The sequence below is a fragment of the Borostomias antarcticus genome, assembly GCF_949987555.1.
Source record: "Borostomias antarcticus genome assembly, chromosome: 12".
NCBI lineage: Eukaryota > Metazoa > Chordata > Actinopteri > Stomiiformes > Stomiidae > Borostomias > Borostomias antarcticus.
Genome location: NC_140245.1, coordinates 25,418,446 through 25,439,176, shown reverse-complemented (window position 1 = coordinate 25,439,176; position 20,731 = coordinate 25,418,446). Strand labels below are relative to the sequence as shown.

The window sequence follows — 20,731 nt, the reverse complement described above, 5'->3', positions numbered from 1 at the left end:
TTTTCAACAGCATTAATTCAGCTCAATCTGATCAACGGAGGGGTATAGTCATGCTAGAATGTTTATTCTGAGTGGTATTTTCAGCAATACTCAAAAGTTTTGGGGACCCCAAAGACATAAATTGTTGAAAATTATCAAAATAGAACACCTTTAATAAAGTGCAGTATTTCACACATGTTGGTATAGTCAGTTTCTTGATAATACTATTCTTTATATGTATATATTCTTTGCATTGCCATTCAGGGGGGGCAGTCATTTTGGAGTCCACTGTGTCAGACAGCTTCTGACTGGGCCCGACATCTCCTCTCACTTACTGAGCTAAGACAAGACAAGAGAGAAGCCGGGGGGAGAGAAACATCGAAACCCACACGAAGAAGAAGAAGAAGAAGAAGAAGAAGAAGCAGAAGAAGAAGAAGAAGATACAGCAGTGAGAATGTACAGAAAAGATCAAAGTAAAGAATATACATAAAAAGTATATATGTACAGTACAGTATGTATAAAATATAGTATACATACATAAAATCTGTATAAATATGTATAATAATATACATGCACACATACTGTACATTCATACATACCAAATTAATCAATTTATACATACCAAAGGCATACATACAATCATACATACAGTACATACATATGCTTACATACATACATACATACATACACACATACATACATACATACATACATACATACATATGCTTACATACATACATACATACATACATGCGTATATACATACATACATACATACATACATACATACATGCATGCATGCATGCATGCATGCATACATACATACATACATGCATACATACATACATACAATACATACATACATACATACATACATACATACATACATACATACATACATACATACATACACACATACACACACACATACATACATACATACATACATACATACATACATACATGCATGCATGCATGCATACATACATACATACATACATACATACATACATACATACATACATACATACATACATACATACAAAAGTAGTGAATTGATGTGAAGCGTGAGGTGACAGGTGCCATGGAAGGAAGAGAGGGTCACTCAGACACTGTTATCGAGTCTGAAGGCTGCTGGCACAAAGGAACCCCTGAACCCCTCTGCTCACTGGGTTTCTAGCAACAAATAGTGATGAAGCCGTCTCGCTGTTCTGCTCAGTATCCTGGAGAACTTGGAGGTGTCACATTCCATAAGAAGTATTCCAGGGAACAAAGGTTTGCACTGAGCCAAGTTATCACCCCACGTGAAAGACAAACAGTCTTGTACTGACATAGAATGAGATAAGCAGCAGTGCGCCTTTCGCAGTATTGCCTTACTTGGGTGTGAATGAATCACTGAAATCGTATTGTGGCTGTCTAGTTGGCACTTAATCATCAGGTGTGTTATGTGCCATATCCAAGCCTGGGCACATCTGTTCTCCTCCCATGGAACCCTGCCTGAGTAACTGAGCATGAAGCAATGCCACTGCTGTCTCCTGGAAGTGATGTGTGCGCGCGTGTGTATGGGATCAACACTCAATCAAAGGGTGTGCCTGGTGTGTGTTCATACTGTACAGCGTGTGTACTTTCCCAGAATCCTTCACAAATTCTCAGGGGCTGGATTGGTGCAGCGCTGTGAGACAGCGGTTTTTGCAGTTGGATACCGAGCCACCGGCAGTGAATCATGCTAATCCAGTCACTTCAGGTGACCGAGGGCACAGGATGCCAACGCCGTGCCTTCACTATATAATCACTTCATTAGCATCGGTTGCCTCTCGATGTCTTTCAGTTATAGGGGAAGGTTATGGTGCAGAATTGAATTATTTCTCACCGTGACATTTCTTTTGCCTGTTTGTGGAACAAGCAGCACCAGATACTGGACAGTATTTATCTTTGAATTCGTTTACGTTTCACATGCAGAAACATGCGCCACGCCAATAATATTCACTTTGGTGTAAACAAACTGTAGTGTGGACTACAGCCCTCTCAATTTCCTGTGCTGATAAATCCATGTATTCTTAATCCTTTTAAGAGCACTCAAAGCCACAATTTCCTCATTCTGTCATCTTTGGAAGGTCTCCTCTTGCTCTGAAATCAATAGTCTTAGTTAGTAAGTGCATTCATTTCCCTCAAATGACAGACTGCACTTAGTCTACTCCTCATTGTTCCCATGCAGGTCTACAATGTTAATCAGTCACATACACAAACACAATAACACACACACACTAACACACACACATACACAAGAACTGCCATCAATGTTATAGCACAAAAACACCCAGCCCTGAAGCATTTTATGTGTACAGAGGCGGCATGTTTAAGTATGCAGTATATTATAGTATAGGCTATTACTACAGCCCCAGTGGATTTCAGGATTATAGGTGTGTGTCCTTGGAGTCTGAGATTGACTTCAGGGTCAGGGGTCACGAAGGTTTTAAATCACATATAGGGTCATGGTGAAACAATTACTTGAGGGAGATAGAGTATTGAGTAATACAATGAATTCCATTACGTCTGTCCGAATGGTTATTATAGAACATTTTCTTCCAAAGTGTGTAATTTTTTAAGCCACTGAGCAGCGAACCCCATCAGTTTCAAGAGGCTGTGTGTGTGTGTGTGTGTGTGGGGGGGGGGGGGGGGGGTACCCGATAGGCCTCCACAGGCAGGCTGTAGGTGATTCCCACTGTGACGCACTATCAAACACTCCACTCCCACTAACTCTCTCTCTCTCTCTCTCTCTCTCCCTCTCTCTCTCTCTCTCTCTCATCCTGGGGCTTTTCAATTACTGGGCAGACTACTTTCCTCACATCGCCCCCCCCCCTCTGCGCCACTCCACAAGGTAAGAATGTAGTCCTTTAATCAGATCACCGCGGTCAGATGTCACGGACACTCGGGTGCTGTAGTGCTGTGAACAGGACGACGGGGGGGGGGGGGCGGGGGGGGGGCATGTTCACTGGAATAATAGTAGCCAACAGACTGGAATGGAGATTTAGGGAGGGTGAGTCAACCGGGTGGGGAGGCGTGTGGGGGGTTCCTCTCAAAGCCAGAAAAGCATCGCTCCTTCTGTTACCAAAGCTTATTGGGTTTCCAGAGAGGGGTCTGTGAGAGAGGAGGGCGCGTATGGGAACGCTGGAGCAGAAACTGGAGAGCTTCTATTAAGAAATCCCCCCCCTTCCCACCCACACACACACAGGGGGAGGCCAGCCTCCATTGGATACCCAGTCGTAGCCAGCCGGTGTGTTCAGAGTTGCAGTGGGAGAGTGGGAGAGCTTCAGGTGATGTACAGGCTTGATGACTTGGGAGGTAGAGCTTGTGGCGGTGGTATTGTTAGTCCTGGTGAGGTAACAAGCCAGCTGGGAGATGAGAACCAAACCCCCTTGAGCTCTGCATCCTCATTACAACGTGGATTCGTCCACAAACGGCTAATAAACTGTCTGACTCCGACTCTGCAGGCGTCTCTCTGTTTCTCACCATCTCTCGAGCGTTCTTCCGTGTTTGATCCATCGGCCGAGTTCTGTACGGTGGGATGTGATTAAATACCAACGCCTTGTCCCACAGCCGTGAATAAGGGGAATGTGTGTGCATGTGTGCGTGTGTGAGATTGTGGTGTAGGTTAAAGGTCGGTGATAAAATGTGGTAGATTGGTAGTAGTATATGTGGTAGATCGGTACTGAAGTAGCAAATGTGGTACAGTAGATTGAGTGACAGGGGGAAATAATTGTGCCAAAAACATTACACTTCCAGGAAAAGCAGACACAAATCCTTTTCCAAATGAAATCCAAACTAATCTAAATCCAACATAGCCACTAGTCTACCCTACACATACTGTATCATATCCCTTCGAACGTTACCATAGTGAGGCAGTGGCTACGTTTACATTAATACGTTTTTGTATTAGGGTACAATCTGTTTCCTGTTCATACTGGCCACGCACATGCCCAGTGTACGTGAATGGTCATGTGATATGTGCTTTAGTGACGCGTTAGTGTTGTCGGAGGTTATTTCTGAAATGGTGCTATAACGCTTGTGTGGACGAAGATCGTTTTTGTTTTAAAAAGCCTTCAAACGAAGATACATTAGTGTAAAACGAACGTGTATCTGCTGGTCTGACTGTATGTATGTCAGGTTATCCAGACATTAAACAACGCGTCTTCAAAGTGATAAAGAATGCGTTTTGAGTTTGAAAGAAAGTCAAAGTATAGCCTGAGGGCTGATGCTATGTTCACAAAATTTGTTACACGAAAATGTTTGTGTTAACACAAAATTTGTTACACGAGACGGATTCTGTTTCTGAAAGAAGACGATGGCAGAGGATTTGGTGTCAAAGGCAAAAGTGCCCATTTGGCAATATTTCAGATTTAAACCCAATGCTTATCAGGAGTCCTGATAACGTTCATGAGTCTTAATGAGTTAGAGCCTTCTTCTTCTTTGGTGAAAACTGAGGTAAACAGACCAGTATGCGGCTCACGTGCAACTCAGTGCAGCTTCTACGTTGCCATGGACACAGGACACTGTGTCAGTGAGCCAATCTATTGAGTATAAATGTTCAGAGCTGTGACTCATGAGCCGTCTGGTGAAGTATAAACTACAGTGCCCAGTTCTCCAGATAATTGTGATACAGTCAAACACAGAGGATCCTGCCTTTTTAAGTTAGATTAAATCATGCATTTTGAGATTTCGGTCGGTTGGCAATGGCAAAAGTCGTCGAAAAAAAGATATAGTTTGCAACTATTATCATCTGGTATACTAGAAGAGAAGTGAGTACAGCATCTAGATATCATAGGAAGACAAAGTGAAGTCCTTCTGACGTGGCGCACTAACATCTTCTAGCACTGGATTCCACTCTGAGTTCTCATCTCAGAGTTTTTATACAGTTCAGAATACAACGGGGGCGTCCAGCTGGTCAAAGATGATTGATGATTCCAATTATGGGGTATGTCCGGTCCTGGTCTTGTGAGTGTCATTCAGTGGTTATGAATGACTTAACCTCCTTTTGCATTCATAGCTGAATATGGCGTATGTTCAATCCTGGTCTTGTGAGTTCAATTCAGCGGTCATCACTAAGTTAATGTCTTTAGTGCATTCATAGCTGTGTTATGTAGCCTGTGTCCTGGCCTTGTGGGGTCAACACTCTACAAGTGTGAAAAACACTTTCTCTTTTTATCAATCAATCAATCAAAGCTTTATTTGTATAGCGCATTTCATACACAGAGGCAACACAATGCGCTTTACAGAGAACAAGGGAGGTGGGCATACGACCCACTCTCTACATATTCCAGAGGAGAGCAAAAAAACAGTAATCACCCGGGGGCCAGATAAGTGAGCTGTAAAAATTCTTGCCTGACCCCTCTCAACAAGGCGATCGAGCAAGCTCCAGGAGTATGTTTGTCTACCGGCTAAGAACATTTATAAAGCAAAACATTACATGAAATTACATTTCAGAGTGAGAGAGGCTAAAAGCATCATAGGAGAGAGAATATTCTACGGACATGCTACGACATCCACAGCAGACATGGGGGTATCTATCGGACTTCGGGAGGTCTGCTGGTGACAGTGGGGCATCCACTGGACCTGGTTAGAAGATAGGAGGGAGAGAGAGAGGCACTAGGGAGAGGGGAGGCAGAACAGGGTTAGTAGCACATAGAGCCATACAGACCACACAGATATTGAAACAGGCAACCTGGGGCAAGCTCCTGGAATGTCTTATTCCAGGCTTTTACTAGGCCTACTGAGTGATTTATTGGGCCTTAGTAGTTCAGGGAGTGGTTGTGAGGTGGGCTAGCCGTGTAGGGCGCTAGAATCTGAATGATTGCAAAATAGTTTTCAACATAAGACATTTCCTCTCTGACAGGATGTGCTATAAGCTATATATTCTGATAGACATTCAGGTGGGAAATGTCTATCAGAATGCCCTACCTACCCATTATATAGAGGGTTTTCACAGCCATGTTGGAGGTTTAAGCTTGGGTTTAGCAGGTGCAAGGTCAGGTTTACGCTAACGACTAGATAGATAGGTAGATAGATAGGTCTATCTACCTGTCTATTGATCTATCTATCTATCTAGATAATCTACATTCAGTAGCTTCAACCTCCAACATGGCCGACTGATGATGGGCCGTGAAAACCTTCTTTCGTGCTTAAACCATCCTGCCAGAGAGGACATGTCTATGAGAATGCCCTACGGCCCATTATTGTGCTTAATTCATGGGTAGCACATCCTTTCAGATGGGAAATGTTGATAGACATTAGATAGATGTGCTACCCATGAATTAAACATAATATAATGGGTGGTAACATTTAGAGACTGACTTGTGAGTAGTTATGGAAATGAAAAATGACATTTTCAGAAATTGCACTTTCTTATAGTTAGTAGTACTTGAAGTTGACATTGAAGTGGCCCTCCTTTGAGTTGACAATACTAGCAGTGGCCCCAAGCCAATTTGAGTCTGATACCCCTGCTTTACACCTATAGTATACTGGCTAGCTAAACTCGAACGGTAGCGCCACCAAAAGCAAGAGAAGGGTCCGAAGCAGGCCTGTACGATGGCCATGGTTTCTTCTCTGAATTTGTGAAAGTTAAACTACTAAGCTACAACGCTTGCCTTCGGCTAATCCAAGACTGGGCTCTCTCTCACAGTCCTGTGTCAGATAGTTTTTCCATACTGCCCATTTCAATTATTCATCTTTGCCTCGTTACAAATGAAGCAAATCCTTTGACTGCCGACACAATGCCGCCCTGAACTCCTGCCGAACCCCAGAGCTTTTTTATCCTGCTCCAAACTGAAATTGAAGCGTAGACGCAGATTGTTTGTCGAAGTGTAAAGCGTGCATCCGCACGGTGGGAGGCCTCGCATAGCTAGCAGTGTGTGCCATGCTTGACAGGCTAACGATAGTCTCTATTGTAATGTGCAAAATGATATCTCTCCAACACCGGTATCTCTGTTACAGGCAGACAAGATTGTCTTACCTAAAGGAGCTGCTCCACTGAACACTATAAATGAGCAGGAGCTGCCATTACCTGATGGGATCGGTAGGATGATCCAGTTGTTGTGATGTACTGTAGGCAGGGAGTTGATTAAATAACGCAGCTTCTTAAAGTCGCACTGAAACGGACGTTTGAGATCATCTAACTTCCGTAGTTTGATGCATTTCCGACGCAAACAAGCTATGAGGGTGGGACATATGTTTAGAGGAATTTGATTGGAACATTGACAAGTGGACGGGTTTTAAGAACTTTAGACAGATTCGATAGAAGGATAGCGTTGATTGACGGGTGGATGTTGTGAGATTATTGGCCTAAAATCTAAGGTTCCTGTTGTCATCATTGCACGTGACCTACCGTTTTCCAGGAAGTAAGAAATTATATACTTTGATATAAGATTACAACAAAAGTAGAATTTTGTAAATTTTTTGGCATACATCGTTGAATAGGTGAACACTATGACCAATTATGTGAACCAAAATGGGACAGAATGCTTTTTTCATTTCAGTGCGACTTTAAACTAATCAACTTCAGGCAATCAATAATTCTTTAAATCAATCGATAATGTTCTGATGATAATTTCATAGATAATTGTGTGACCCTTTACATGAAGGTTCCATGTCAGGCTATAGGCCTAGTACATCAAAGGATCCCATGCATATAACATTAGGCCCAAAAAACAAACCAGAAATATTAAGCATCGACCATTTTATTTCTATGATAATCAACTATTTTACAGAATCTTCACACCATTTACAGTGCAGAACGACGGTCTTGCTCGTTGAAAAGTACAGTGTCCGTGTTGGTTATCTTTGTGCAAGCCCTTTGTTCTTGATACGGACAGAGAACACTGTTAGAGTTGCGTAGTCTCGGTGACGGATGTCTCCGTCTCCGCTGTGATTGGTGGGGAGGTTTCAGGTGCGCCGGCGCCTGTGCTCCTTTGACGAATCGGCCTGGGGAGGGGGAGGGGGGGGGGACACATTGAGAGAAATAAACAAATGATTGTTTCACCCCCCCAACTACTACCGCGGCGCAATTATCCCCGAGTACGGCTCACCGGTCGCGACACGCCTCCAGTCCGCACACACACTCCGCATGTCTCACAACCCCCGTTCAAAAGTCTGAATACCACCACAACAACAAAAAAAAAAAACGGTCGTAAAAGTTTGATGACTTTTACTGCCGTAGTGGTTCTCTGATCGCTGTGCACGACTGACCAGGTGGTCTCCGGCTGCTCGCGCCTAATCAACCTGTCAGTTTGAGGCTGGACAAAGGCCAGAAAATGGCTGGAATGGAAATATCTGCGTTCCCACGATCACCGAAGTGATGTTTAGCTCTGCCCCCTCACCCCCACCCCCACCCCCCACCCAAAAAAGCTCTGCAGCTGCTGATAAACCGCGTAGGTGACAAGGGTTAAGCATGAGATCGGCCCTCCCTTTGAGGCTCGGTTACCTGGCCTGGAGTAGCGCGGCGCGGCGAGGGCTAGCGGGCCGCTCAATCTCGCGCCCGGGGCGGCTGGTAATAGGGCTGCGTGGGCCGCGTGCGTCTAGGCTGCCCGTCTCCGCCGCGTCGGAACTCTAACGAACTGTCATAGTAACCGTCGTCGTCGTCCTCCTGCTGTGAGACATGCGGATATGACGTCACCGGGGCGGTGACCAGGGTTGGCGGCAGTCCGAAAATTCCCGTTCACTCGATCGTGGCGCCATGAAGACGAATTTAAAAAAAAACTGTTGTTGTTCAGCGAAAGGCCTTTTTCCCGTAGTTGATCCAGATTCCATAATTACATTTCAATTTGACTTCCCGCATGTGAGTGAACCGAATTTCAACTTGACGCCAACCCTGAAGGTGACTACTTAACATCTTTTGTCGCACAATTTTTCCCGGTATTGCCAAGGTCTGGCGGGTGTGGCTGCACAGCCCGCCCGCCGTGTCGATGACCGAGACGAGACCAGGATGTGGTTCAGGCTCCGCCTCCTTACCCAAGAGTCCGCCGACGCGGGTTTGATGTTGTGCAGCAGGACTTCCTCGCAGGTCCCGTAGTCGCTGAACACCACCACGGCCGTGGAACCGGAGGGATGCACGGCGTCTATCCTCGCCCTGTAGAACTGTGCACACAAACACACCGCAGACCGCGTGTTAACGCACTAGTAACATACGGTAACAACACGCGTGTTATTACGCCCGGGGATGCATCTTTGCATCTTTAAGTTGACTTTGCATCCTCAAGTTTCCAGAGGGTTGTTAAGATGACTAATTCAAACAACACGAAAGCCATATTGGGAGTGAAATCGTGCACGCCTTAACAACGCTGTTGAGGTATCTCTTGGGTGCTCCTACCTTATTGTCTTCCCAGTAGAGAGCCAGACACTGGTCTCCCGGCTTCCAGCTCCCCAGGCCTAGCGAGGACGACTCCAGCATCTGACCTTGACCCTGCTCCGACCCCTTCTGACCTTTGACCTGCCCCGACCGCTTCTTGGGTCCCGAATTCTGCGAGGAACTCTTGTTGGGGAACTCCTCCTTGGGGGCCTGAACAGAGGAGGGGGGCTGTTGTTTGATCGGCCCGGTCCTTTTGTGTTCCGAGTCTCCGTTCTGGAGGTGGGGAGGGCCCCCCTTCGGAGGACGCGGGTCCCGGGACGTCCCCCTGTCCTGCGGCACGCTGGCGGGGTCCTTCCCGCCACACGACGAGTTAGAGTTCAACAGCCCGTTGTCCGTGTCACGGTCAAAGTTGTCGGAGTTGGGCCGTTCGGACTTCCCCCTCCTCCTGTTGTTGGGCTCGTGACCCAATCTACCGTCGGCCCGCTGGTGGCTCAGTCGTCCATCGGGGACGCTGTTCGAGGACTCGGACGGTTTGGGGGTCGGCGCGGTGTCCCTGGGCCCTCTCCTACTGGAGAGCTCAGGCACCGAGTTCTCTTTCGCAATTTGGTGAAAACTGCCCGACGCACTGTTGTTGCCGCTGGAGCCCTGGTGGAAGCTTCCGGATGGCTCCGTGTGATCTCTGGGCTCTTTGTGCCTGGGGTATGTGGCGGAGGAGAAGGCAGAGGACGAGAAGGCCGAGGAGGAGAAGGCGGAGGAGGAGAAGGCGGAGGCGTGTCCGCTCCGAGTTGCCTCTCCTCCTCCTCTCCTGTCGTTCTGCCATCTCTCTGAACCGACACCACGGGGGCCTCTCTCCTGGCCTCTCTCCTGGCCTCTCTCTTGACCCCTCTCCTGGCCTCTCTCCAGACCTCTCTCCTGGCCTCTCTCCTGACCCCTCTCCAGACCTCTCTCCTGGCCTCTCTCCAGACCTCTCTCCTGGCCTCTCTCCTGACCCCTCTCCTGACCTCTCTCCTGGCCTCTCTCCTGACCTCTCTCCAGACCTCTCTCCTGGCCTCTCTCCTGACCCCTCTCCTGACCTCTCTCCTGGCCTCTCTCCTGACCTCTCTCCTGGCCTCTCTCCTGGCCTCTCTCCAGACCCCTCTCCTGGCCTCTCTCCAGACCCCTCTCCTGGCCTCTCTCCTGACCCCCACCCTGACCCCTCTCCTGACCTCTCTCCTGACCTCTCTCCTGACCCCTCTCCTGACCCCTCTCCTGACCTCTCTCCAGACCCCTCTCCTGACCTCTCTCCTGGCCTCTCTCCAGACCTCTCTCCTGGCCTCTCTGCTGGCCTCTCCACTGCTGGCTCGGGGCTGAGTATGAAGCAGGGCCCGGGGAGGGGGCGTCCTGTCCCGGCTTGGGGAAGTCGGTGTCCCTCTGGAAGCGGGGGGGTCTGTCTCCGCCCCGCTGCGGCCGGCCCTCGTTGCGGGGGGGGTACCTGGACTGGGCCGGGTCTTTGGGGTAGTAGTCGGCGCCGGAGAAACTGCTCCTCCCATCCTGCGTTCTCTGGGGCGCCTGGCTCTTTGGTTCTGATAGGAACACAGGGAGAGGAGGATTTATTTTTAACGTTTATACAGTCAATAAGTCAGTTCATAAGCTATTTCTCGTGCGCTAGTAAAGGGATTCAAAGTGAAATGTATATTTGTGTCAACGGCGCTGCGGTCTCAGGCCAGACAACGAAAAACCGAAGCCAACCGTCGATGGAGAAAGCGCCCATCTTGGATTCCAGGAAGTCGAACAGGGTGGTGGGGGCCGACGGTCTTCCTCCCGGTCCCTCGTCCTCGTCCTCCCCCCGCGACCTCCCCCGGCCTCGTCCCCGGCCTGCACAGGGACACGGAGACGTGAGCTACATGTCACACGTGGCACAGTCCTTCAAACGGTTGCAATTGCACGTGACATCGCAGTATTGAAGTTCTCTTTATGAAATTATTTTACGTCATTTCGCAGACGTTTTTATCCAAAGCAACTTAAATACTTGGATTGAATTAATGTAGGTAGCCGGTGAACTACTGTTCAACTCACAAGTGCATCTCCTTTCTAAACAAGTGACTACGAACATAATCTAGTGCTAAAGTGCTTAAGAGGCAGGATCCTGGTAGCACTTCTTGAGTGCTATCTGGAAGTACTTCCTAAAGGTAATCTCACCCCACCACAATAGCTCTAGAATCTAATATCCAGGTTGTATGGTTCCCCGTGTGTGTGTGTGTATGTGTGTGTGTGTGTGTGTTCACCTCGCGGCGGGGGCCTGCTAGGCTCGGGCGGGACAGGGGAGGGTCGAGAGGTGGCCCCGGTCAGGAGGGAGTTAAGCGCCACCTCCAGGTCGTTGTGGCTGTCCATGAGAGCCTGCCGCGCCTCCTCCCTGTTGAAACCCATCTCCATGATGTCCCTCAGGGCCCGCTCGTCCACCTAGGACCCCGTCCCCGTCCCCGCCGGGAGGAGAGAGGGACCGGGGGCAGACGGATGGGAAGGGGGGGGTGGGGGAGTCACGCCGAGGGAGGGAGGGAAGAGAGAGAGAGAGAGAGAGGAAGGATAGACACAGAGAAGTCAGTTGAGATAGAAAAGCAGGATGACCGCGAGAGAATTACGCAACAGAGAGGAGAGGTCAGAGAGAGAGAGAGAGAGAGAGAGAGAGAAAGAGAGAGAGAGAGAGGAGCGGGTGATGATCAGAGAGAAAGAGAGAAAATAAGTCAATTTTTCATCAACCCACAAGGCAGATTAAGTCGAGACACAACAACGGCATCAAAAATAATCAGATTAACCAGGTTTCATCTGGCTCCGCCCCCTCCGTTCAGAGACTGAGGGGAGGGTGGGCGGGTTGAGGGGGCGGAGTCTAAAAAAGGTCGACGACGCGGCTCCTCACCAGCTCCCTGTAGTTGCCCTGCGGCCGCGTCTCCGCCCACTCCGCAGGCTCCTCCCTCTCCTCCCGCCTCCTGGGCTGGTAGGGGTCCCGACCGCGGTAGGAGGAGCCAGAGTTGCTGAGGTTGCCTCCCGCGTTGCCCCCGCCGCCAAACGTGCGAGGGGCCTTCGCGGAGAGAGATGGCGGGGCAACGTCAGGATGAGACGATTGAAGAAAGAAAGAGAAAAAAAAAAAGATTTTAATTTACAACCAACTTGAGTTTAACGACAGAGCCAATGATCTGGATACAGTATAAACAGAAGCAAACTGAATATTATGCTAAACTTCCATCCAGCTTCCAAATCCTCCATCTTTCATCTTCTATCTTATTGTCCTTTTTGTTTATTTTACATCTTTTTTTTATATGAAGCACTCTGTGCATGCATAAGCACTTTGAGCTGCATTTATTTGTATGAAAGGTGCTATACAAATAAAGTTGATTATTATTACTATAATATTGTTATGAAGCGAATCCCAGTGAGACCGGCACGCACGAACCTCCTTGGTCTTGGGTTAGGGTTAGGGTTAGGGTTAAGGGTTAAGGGTTAAGGGTTAGGGTAAGGGTTAGATCCGGCACGCACGAACCTCCTTGTTCTTGGCCACCTCGGCGATGGCGGCTAGCCGCTGCTTCTCGAACTCATCGTTTTCGTCGGCCTTGGCCTCGGCCTTGGTGCTCTGCAGGGTCTTCCTCTGGTCCAGATCTCGGCCGTCCACCTCTTCGCTCCTCACACACTTCTGCGGGGGGCACAGAGGCACAAGTCTGACCCCGGGCGAAGCAGCAGGTACATCCAGATTCCTCTCTCTACAGACTCAAAATATTACGTTGAATCGTAATACATAATACTACATAATACTACATAATGCTACATATTATACAACGGTTAGTTCTGGTTCTTGATTCTGATTGGCTGGAAGCCGTGTTAAAATACTTTGTCACACACACCTGGGACCGCATATCATTCCATTTTCAGTATTAACGCGCCTCCCATTTGATCCAATGCATTGTAGTTGTTGTTGTTGCTTGGCAACCCATTTGTTAGAGGAACTATTTTGCTCCGCGGAATTGAGGGAATGATGCTTCGTTTTGAATAAATGTTAATATTTTACATTGCTGTGTGTCTATTTTACACTAAAAGCTGTAGTAACCGCTACACGCTTCGCGTCGTGCCTAACAACGCCCCCTCGCTGTTATAAAATCACTATAACACACGGCCTCTCGTGGTTTATTGCTTAAATAGAGTCTGTCTCGCTGCCCAAGCTGGTGTTCTGAGGGCGTATCGACGGTTCAGAATCGAAAGAGTGACAGGTCGGGGCAGCAAATGAGAGACGCTAGCCCAGGTTAGATGGGCGGGGCTTATCTATGGGTGGGAACGCCTGATCGCGAAAGTCGTTACTGATTGGTGCCGCAGGGATTCCTGCTAAACCAATGAATTGCCAGGATTTGAGCGCCACATGTTTGCATGAAGTGTCCCAGACCCATAGAGAGATCTGCAGCGCGCGGTAACGTAGCGCATCAGCGAAAGAACTCATGGGTCTGGCGTTGAGGCTACATCAAGATTGAACTAGCTATAGGCAGTTTTATTTCTGTGTGTCGTATATATTCCGTTTGACGAGTTTACGATCTAACCAGCTTACTAGCATTAGCCCAAGTCGGACCAGCTGCTGGATAGTGATGAGAGATGGAAGTCCAGCCCGGCTGATGTTATGTCTGAACACATGTAACTAACGTGGCAGCTTCAAGAAGCAACATCACTGGATGCTTAGGGTAGCTAGCTAACCGATTACATTTTAAGAAGCTAAGCTACATATTCTCATTTAGACCCAGTAGTGCTTGGCTCAGATGTGAATAGGACGTCGGACGCAAAACTAGCAATGAGCAGCCAATCGGCTAAAGCTGTGTCAAACTCAGCTGCTTAAATAGGTGATGCACAATTACATTGTGAAATTCTCTGATGACTATGAAGGGATGAGCCCTACAGTGTGAAATACAGCCTAGGTCAGACTGTGTGTGTGTGTGTGTGTGTGTGTGTGTGTGTGTGTTTGTGGTTGTGTGTGTGTGTGTGTGTGTTCCTGTTCACACACACAGGAGCAGACATCCCACCTGTCCGAACGGCACAAAGGGAGGAGGTCCACCCTCGGCACCGATGTTACTCCTGCTGTGTTTGGCCAAGCTCTGGGGGTCAAAGGGGAGAGGGAAGGGCATTTATGCCACACAAGTTCACCTGTTTGACTAATACACTTGCATATTTGCCCAGAGGCATGAATACACCAAATGGTCCATTTCAGGTCGAATACATTATCATTTAAAATAATGAGGACTTATTTGCTTAATCATTTTTTGGCAATCCCCCAAAGGGAAAACAAAAAGACTTTTGCAGTGAACCGTCTCTCACCCTTTGCAGTTCCCACTTCTCCACCATGTGGTCCACCTCCCCCCCGAGAACAGAGATCTTGGAATCGTCCAGCAGCAGCAGCCCATTCCTCACTAGGACTGTACCAAGGAGCTTCACCTTGGTTCCGGGAGGGGTGTTCAGACTGTAAACAGAGTTTGGGTAGGGGGTCAATTAGGCCCAAAGAGTCCAAGAGATGCCAAAAGAACATTTGATGCCCCGCTCTACCTCCTGAGCTACAGCCGCCCCCTACCAACCTACAAGTAGGAGGCGAGTGAAGGTGACAGGGCTGTCTAGTGGCTCCTCCTACGCACACTGGACTTCCAACGAGCAAAAAAAACCCCAGCGTGTCAGTCTTCCTGTCCTTCGTGTTTACATCACTGCCCCGCCCCCCCCTTATGCTGCTGATGTTAATTTAAAAGACCATCTCACTTGATCTGGCCTGGGCTCCTCTCATTAAAACGGCACAGGGACTTGGGGGGACAGGGGGGGGGACAGGGGGATTTCCCCAGCCACTGATCCAGGACCCGAGAGCGGCAATTAGGGATTCCACTTCCTAACTAGTGAGTGAGGGCAGAGTCTGTTCAGAGCAGGGTGCTGCCAAGAAAAGGAGACCGGGAATGGAGACGCACGATGCCACTGATTCAAACACTCTCTCTCTCTCTCTCTCTTTCACTCTATTCTCCAGGCTGTCTTTTCTAACTCGCTCGCACGCCGTCCATCCTCCATTGCATCCATCTTTCTCCTTCCTCTACACACACACACACACACACACACACACACACACACACACACACACACTCAATCCATTCTCCCTCTCATCCATCTCTTTCCCCCCCATGTATACTCTCTAACCGAACACACACACACACACACACACACACACACGCACACACGCACACACGCACACACGCACACACACACACACACACAGGTCCCATAAACTCCATCCTGCCTGTAATCCATCTCTCTCTCCCTCTTCCTAACACACACACACACTCGCGCGCAGCCTTAACCACAGTGGATGGCTGCCCTGATAAATGTGTGTGTGCGCGCGCATGCGGATGTGCGTGTGGAACTTATAAAGGGTGGTCTGTTCTCCCCCCACCCCCCCTCCCCTCCCCATCAGCGGCCCTCCGGCCACTCCACCTGTAGGGGCTGGCTGGTCGCCATGGCAGCAGTCGCCGTGGCTGCCGGGGACAGAGATGTGATTAAAGACGGGGGATTGGTGGCGGATGAGCCGCGGACGAGAGAAAATCGCAGATGGGCGGCGGAAATAAAAGATTGTTCGGGAGAGCGTCAGCGAGAGGAGATGAGAGGAGAGAGGAGGGGAGGGAGCAGGAGGAGGAGGAGGAGGGGAGGGAGCAGGAGGAGGAGAGAGGAGGGGAGGGAGCAGGAGGAGGAGAGAGGAGGGGAGGGAGCAGGAGGAGGAGAGAGAAGGGGAGGGCGCAGGAGGAGGAGAGAGGAGGGGAGGGAGCAGGAGGAGGAGGAGGGTGTCTCGTGCGTCCGTTGGTAAATCCGTCTGAGAAACCTATTAGGCTTCCTTCTAATCTACTGTAGCGAGCGTTTTGCTCCTTTCGTTCGGCGGCGCGGCCTTCTGTTTTGGCGCCTCTTCGTCGCGCCACGCCCCGTCTCCTCCTCTGTCTCACAAACTAGCAACGGCGGAAACCCCGTTATCTTGTTGGCGGAGCGCATTCCTTCAAATGTCTGTCTTTTTAGCTCGAAAACCAAAAAGTAGAAAAATCATAATTATCCGAAACTCTATGGTCATGTCCAGGGGGTTTACCTGTACATCAAGCTGCCTCTAAGGAACCCGGAGGGCCCACGCCCTCTGGGCCACTCGGCTCCAGAACCATTGGTTCTCAAAGGCTACTTAATTATACTTACTTACCCTCGAAAACCCCCACTTGATTTAAAGCCTCTCTTTACATGAGACTAAGCTGACGTTTTGTTTCACTGGCCAATTAAATGTGGTTGTCGTCAACAGCGTCAGCAGGAGTCTGATTGGCTGAGCTCATTATGACACGATGATCACCGCAAAGATCACCCCCCGCATTCATCTGCAGCTGATCCCAAAAACAGCCGCCACGTCGATTGACCTGGGATTTCGATTGACCTGGGGGGGGGGGTGGGCGCGCCGGTCCTACCTGATCTTGGACAGGTGTTGGAACTCCAGGCCCACACAGTTGGTGTGTCCGTCGGTCATCTGCAGACGGAGCATCCTGGGAGCGGCCTGGGACTCCTCGTGGTCCTTGGGAGCCGAGACGTTCCTCACCTTCTGCACCTGGAGGACACATGGACCCTCCAACTATGACGGAGACGCAGAGAGAGGAAGAGAGAGAGGGAGAGGGAGGGATGAGTCTGGAGCTGAATGCTAAGATTGATGTTGGTCGGGAGGGTGGGTCTACTTTCTGGAATGTGATATAATATTCTGCTCGACACCTTTGCATTCTTAAGCTGCTCAAACTACAAGTGTTCATCTGACTTCTGCACTGGCAAGAATCATCAGCCTATTCATATGAGGTGCAATCATCATCTACCATACATACTGTTATGAAAAAGGCTGAAAGAACAGTGTTAAATGAATGGTTCTGGTGGCACTTTGCCTGTTAGAGAGATGCAGCAAAGGGAGGGAATGATCTCTGACAGCGGGGCAATAGTTTATTCTGTGCCTGGGGTATTATTAAACTCACGTATAAATTACATCATTATCCTCCACCATAATCTGTGACATTTCCTCTTGATGTAATTGGAAAAGACACCAAGTAAAAGAGATAGTGTCTATTCAAAATCAGTCTGCCAGTGGCATCTAGTGGCCAATGTAGGGACTGCATGTTGTTTTGAAATTTGCTCAAGAGGTGAATAGCATATTATATATGGTAAATACAAGTACTCAAGTGTCTGCAAGGGTTAACGTGGTTGATTAAAAGGTAGTTGGACACCATGTTGTATGACTAACCACCTCCACCACAAGTCACAATCACACTCTGGTGTGAGTAAAATAAACAGACCAAGCCCTCACCTTCTCCACTCTTCCGCTGTTGATCTCAGAGGGTAGAAACTTCCTGCCAATCGGCCTCAGGTCACTCTGTAACAGTATCATAGCAGTCACCATCATTTACTCAAACACAGACCATCACTAAGTTGTACTTGAATCATTACACCAACAGCTATGCGAAATAATCAGTTACATTCTGGTAGAGACCCCAGTTCCTTAGTCACATTTGTAAAATTTGCAGCATTATATATTTTTGCACTGTCCTGTCATTTGCACCGTCCTGTCTTGTTCCTGCACCCTGTCTACCGTTGTCTCGTGATTGTAGGCTATGCACCAACAGTCCAGAACAAATTCCTAGTATGTGTGAAAGCCACGGTGAAAGCCTACCTGGCTACAATAAATATCATTCTGATTCAGTAAGTTCAAACATACTCCTGGAGCTTGCTCGATCGCCTTGTTGAGAGGGGTCAGGGAAGAATTTTTACAGCTCACTTATCTGGCCCCCGGGTGATTACTGTTTTTTTGCTTCCCTCTGGAATATGTAGGGGTGGGATGTCTGCCCACCTCCCTTGTTCTCTGTAAAGTGCATTGTGTTGCCTCTGGGTATGAAATGCACTATACAAATAAAGCTTTGATTGATTGATTGATTCAGTAAACCATATCCACCAGGGCAGTTGAACCTTCAATCTGTAGATACATTGAGCAGACAATATTGCCAGAGGCAGCAGAGACGTAAACCTAGTCAGCTAAATGACCTGGGCACTGATTATGTACTAGGTTGATAGTGCAAAAAAACAAGTAAAAAACATGAATAACATAAATATCTATCCATCTAGTGCCGCCTTTCCATCTAGTAGTGAGTGTGCCAATGTCATGTTCTTGCACTCTAAGATAACTCTCCCCTGTTCTCATCCCCCATGCACTTTGCACTTTTAGACTTCCGACTTTTATTGTTGTTATTGTTACACATAGTCCTGTATGTTTTATTGTAATTCTGTCCTGTTGTTTGTAACTTAGTGTAACGAGTGCTGAATGATTGTGAACAGGTCACACTTGAAAATGAGTCCTCTGAACTCAACGTGTTTTTTTTACCTGTATAAATAAAGGTTAAATAAAAAATAAAAGGTACCAAGTAGTTCTCTGTGGATGAGAACATGGATGGGATGCATCTAGATAACTAGATCACTAGATAACTATATCACTTAGGCTAGATAACTAGATCACTAGATAACTAGATCACTAGATCACTAGATAACTAGATCACTAGATCACTAGATCACTCAGGCTAGAGAACTAGATCACTAGATCACTAGATAACTAGATCACTAGATCACTAGATAACTAGATCACTAGATAACTAGATCACTTAGGCTAGATAACTAGATCACTAGATCACTTACATGCATCTCAGGCTAGATCACTAGATCACTTACATTCAGTGCAATGTGGATAATGTCAGTAGCTGAAACCTTCTCAGCAGAGCCTCTCAACTCCTCAACTCCTTCATCACTCAGGTACCTGTGGAGGGAGGAGGGTCAAAACAAGGCTTCACAGTTGTATTTCCTAATAGCTAGGTTAGTTTATGACATTAGCCATTAGCATGCTAGCTAACATTAGCATGCCCAGTTACTGTGGTAGCAGGGAGGTTAGCAGACCTAGGAAGCTAGCAAACTAACAAATATGGTCTCTAATATTCCCAATACAGACATTTATCTAGGTATAAAACAACCCAGCTGGGGCTCAGCTAGCAGTGAAGCTAAGCTAGTTAGCATGCTAGCTAACCCATCCCAGCCAGGGCTAGTACCCACCAGCCCTCTTTACTCAGAGAGGAGGTTAGATCAGCCATGGTCTTCTCCAGGGGATATGCACTGTGATTGTGGATCTGTAATCTAAGGGTTTTTCATTCTCAATAACTAATCATTTCACAATAAACCAGTGAGATTAGCCAGCCAGCTCGACTGAGCCAATGACCTCACTCCGGATATTTCGTCACTAGAGGTCAGAGTTGAAGGACTTTGTAGAGCGCATGCAGCACAGCGCCCTCTAGTGGTGAACGAGAGAGAAGATACAAGATTAAAATCATTCAAGATTAAAAACTAGGCATACCCTAGTTATCTAAATCTATCTATCTATCTATCTATCTATCTATCTATCTATCTATCTATCTATCTATCTATCTATCTATCTATCTATCTATCTATCTATTTTAGGCATACCCTAGTTATCTACGCACTAGATAGTGGAGAGAGAAGATACAAGATTAAAATCATTCAAGATTAAAAACGAGGCATACCCTAGTTAAATTCCTAGTGTGTGTAAACCATGTACATGGCGAATAAACGGATCTTGATATAGACTTAAAGATGTATTATTCACTCTACATCATCATTCATAGTGATACTATTGATGTAAGGCAAGGCAAGTTTATTTATATAGCACATTTCAGCCACAGGGCAATTCAAGGTGCTTTACATGAGACATTAAAAGCATTAAAACAAAAAGCAAGACATTATAGACATTTAAAACAAAAAGCAGGACAAATAGAATACAGGAATAAAAGTTACAGTGCAGTATACTGATAAACACAGCTCCTCTTAGAAAGCAGTGGCAAAAAGAAAAGTCTTCAGGCTTGTTTTTAATAAACGGATCTTGATATAGACATAAAGATGTATTATTCACTCTACACCATAATTCATAGTGATACTATTCATGTAGGCTATGTCTGATACTGTATGTGAGTACTTTTCTTTTTGCCACTGCTTTCTAAGAGGAGCTATGTTTATCAGTATACTGCACTGTAACTTTTATTCCTGTATTCTATTTGTCCTGCCTTTTGTTTTAAATGTCTATAATGACTTGCTTTTTGTTTTAATGCTTTTAATTTGTCCTGCCTTTTGTTTTAAATGTCTATAATGACTTGCTTTTTGTTTTAATGCTTTTAATTTGTCCTGCCTTTTGTTTTAAATGTCTATAATGTCTTGCTTTTTGTTTTAATGCTTTTAATGTCTCATGTAAAGCACCTTGAATTGCCCTGTGGCTGAAATGTGCTATATAAATAAACGATATAAATATACTATATAAATAAACGATATAAATAA

General features: G+C 47.2%; 1 protein-coding gene across 1 annotated transcript; it reads right to left on the bottom strand.

The window, feature by feature from the left end:
- Window positions 1-7,775: 7,775 nt before the first annotated feature.
- On the bottom strand, window positions 7,776-19,577 carry tdrd3 (tudor domain containing 3). The gene is made up of 13 exons (XM_084447288.1): window positions 19,442-19,577; window positions 19,067-19,151; window positions 17,658-17,723; window positions 16,783-16,943; window positions 14,639-14,780; window positions 14,347-14,418; window positions 12,831-12,980; window positions 12,210-12,371; window positions 11,581-11,755; window positions 11,045-11,170; window positions 9,338-10,878; window positions 8,980-9,105; window positions 7,776-7,953 (listed from the first exon to the last, which is right to left on the bottom strand). The coding sequence occupies exons 1-13, from the start codon at window positions 19,477-19,479 to the stop codon at window positions 7,915-7,917; spliced, it is 2,883 nt and encodes a 960-aa protein (XP_084303414.1). The 5' UTR covers window positions 19,480-19,577; the 3' UTR covers window positions 7,776-7,914.
- Window positions 19,578-20,731: the final 1,154 nt, after the last annotated feature.

Excerpts from the sequence above, each read along its gene's own strand:
- tdrd3 (XM_084447288.1), bottom strand. The coding sequence starts at position 19,479 with ATGGCTGATCTAACCTCCTCTCTGAGTAAAGAGGGCTG. Across the intron at positions 9,106-9,337 it reads TCTACTGGGAAGACAATAAG|TTCTACAGGGCGAGGATAGA; the intron begins GTAGGAGCACCC and ends TTGTGTGCACAG. Across the intron at positions 7,954-8,979 it reads CCGCGTCGGCGGACTCTTGG|GCCGATTCGTCAAAGGAGCA; the intron begins GTAAGGAGGCGG and ends CCCCCTCCCCAG.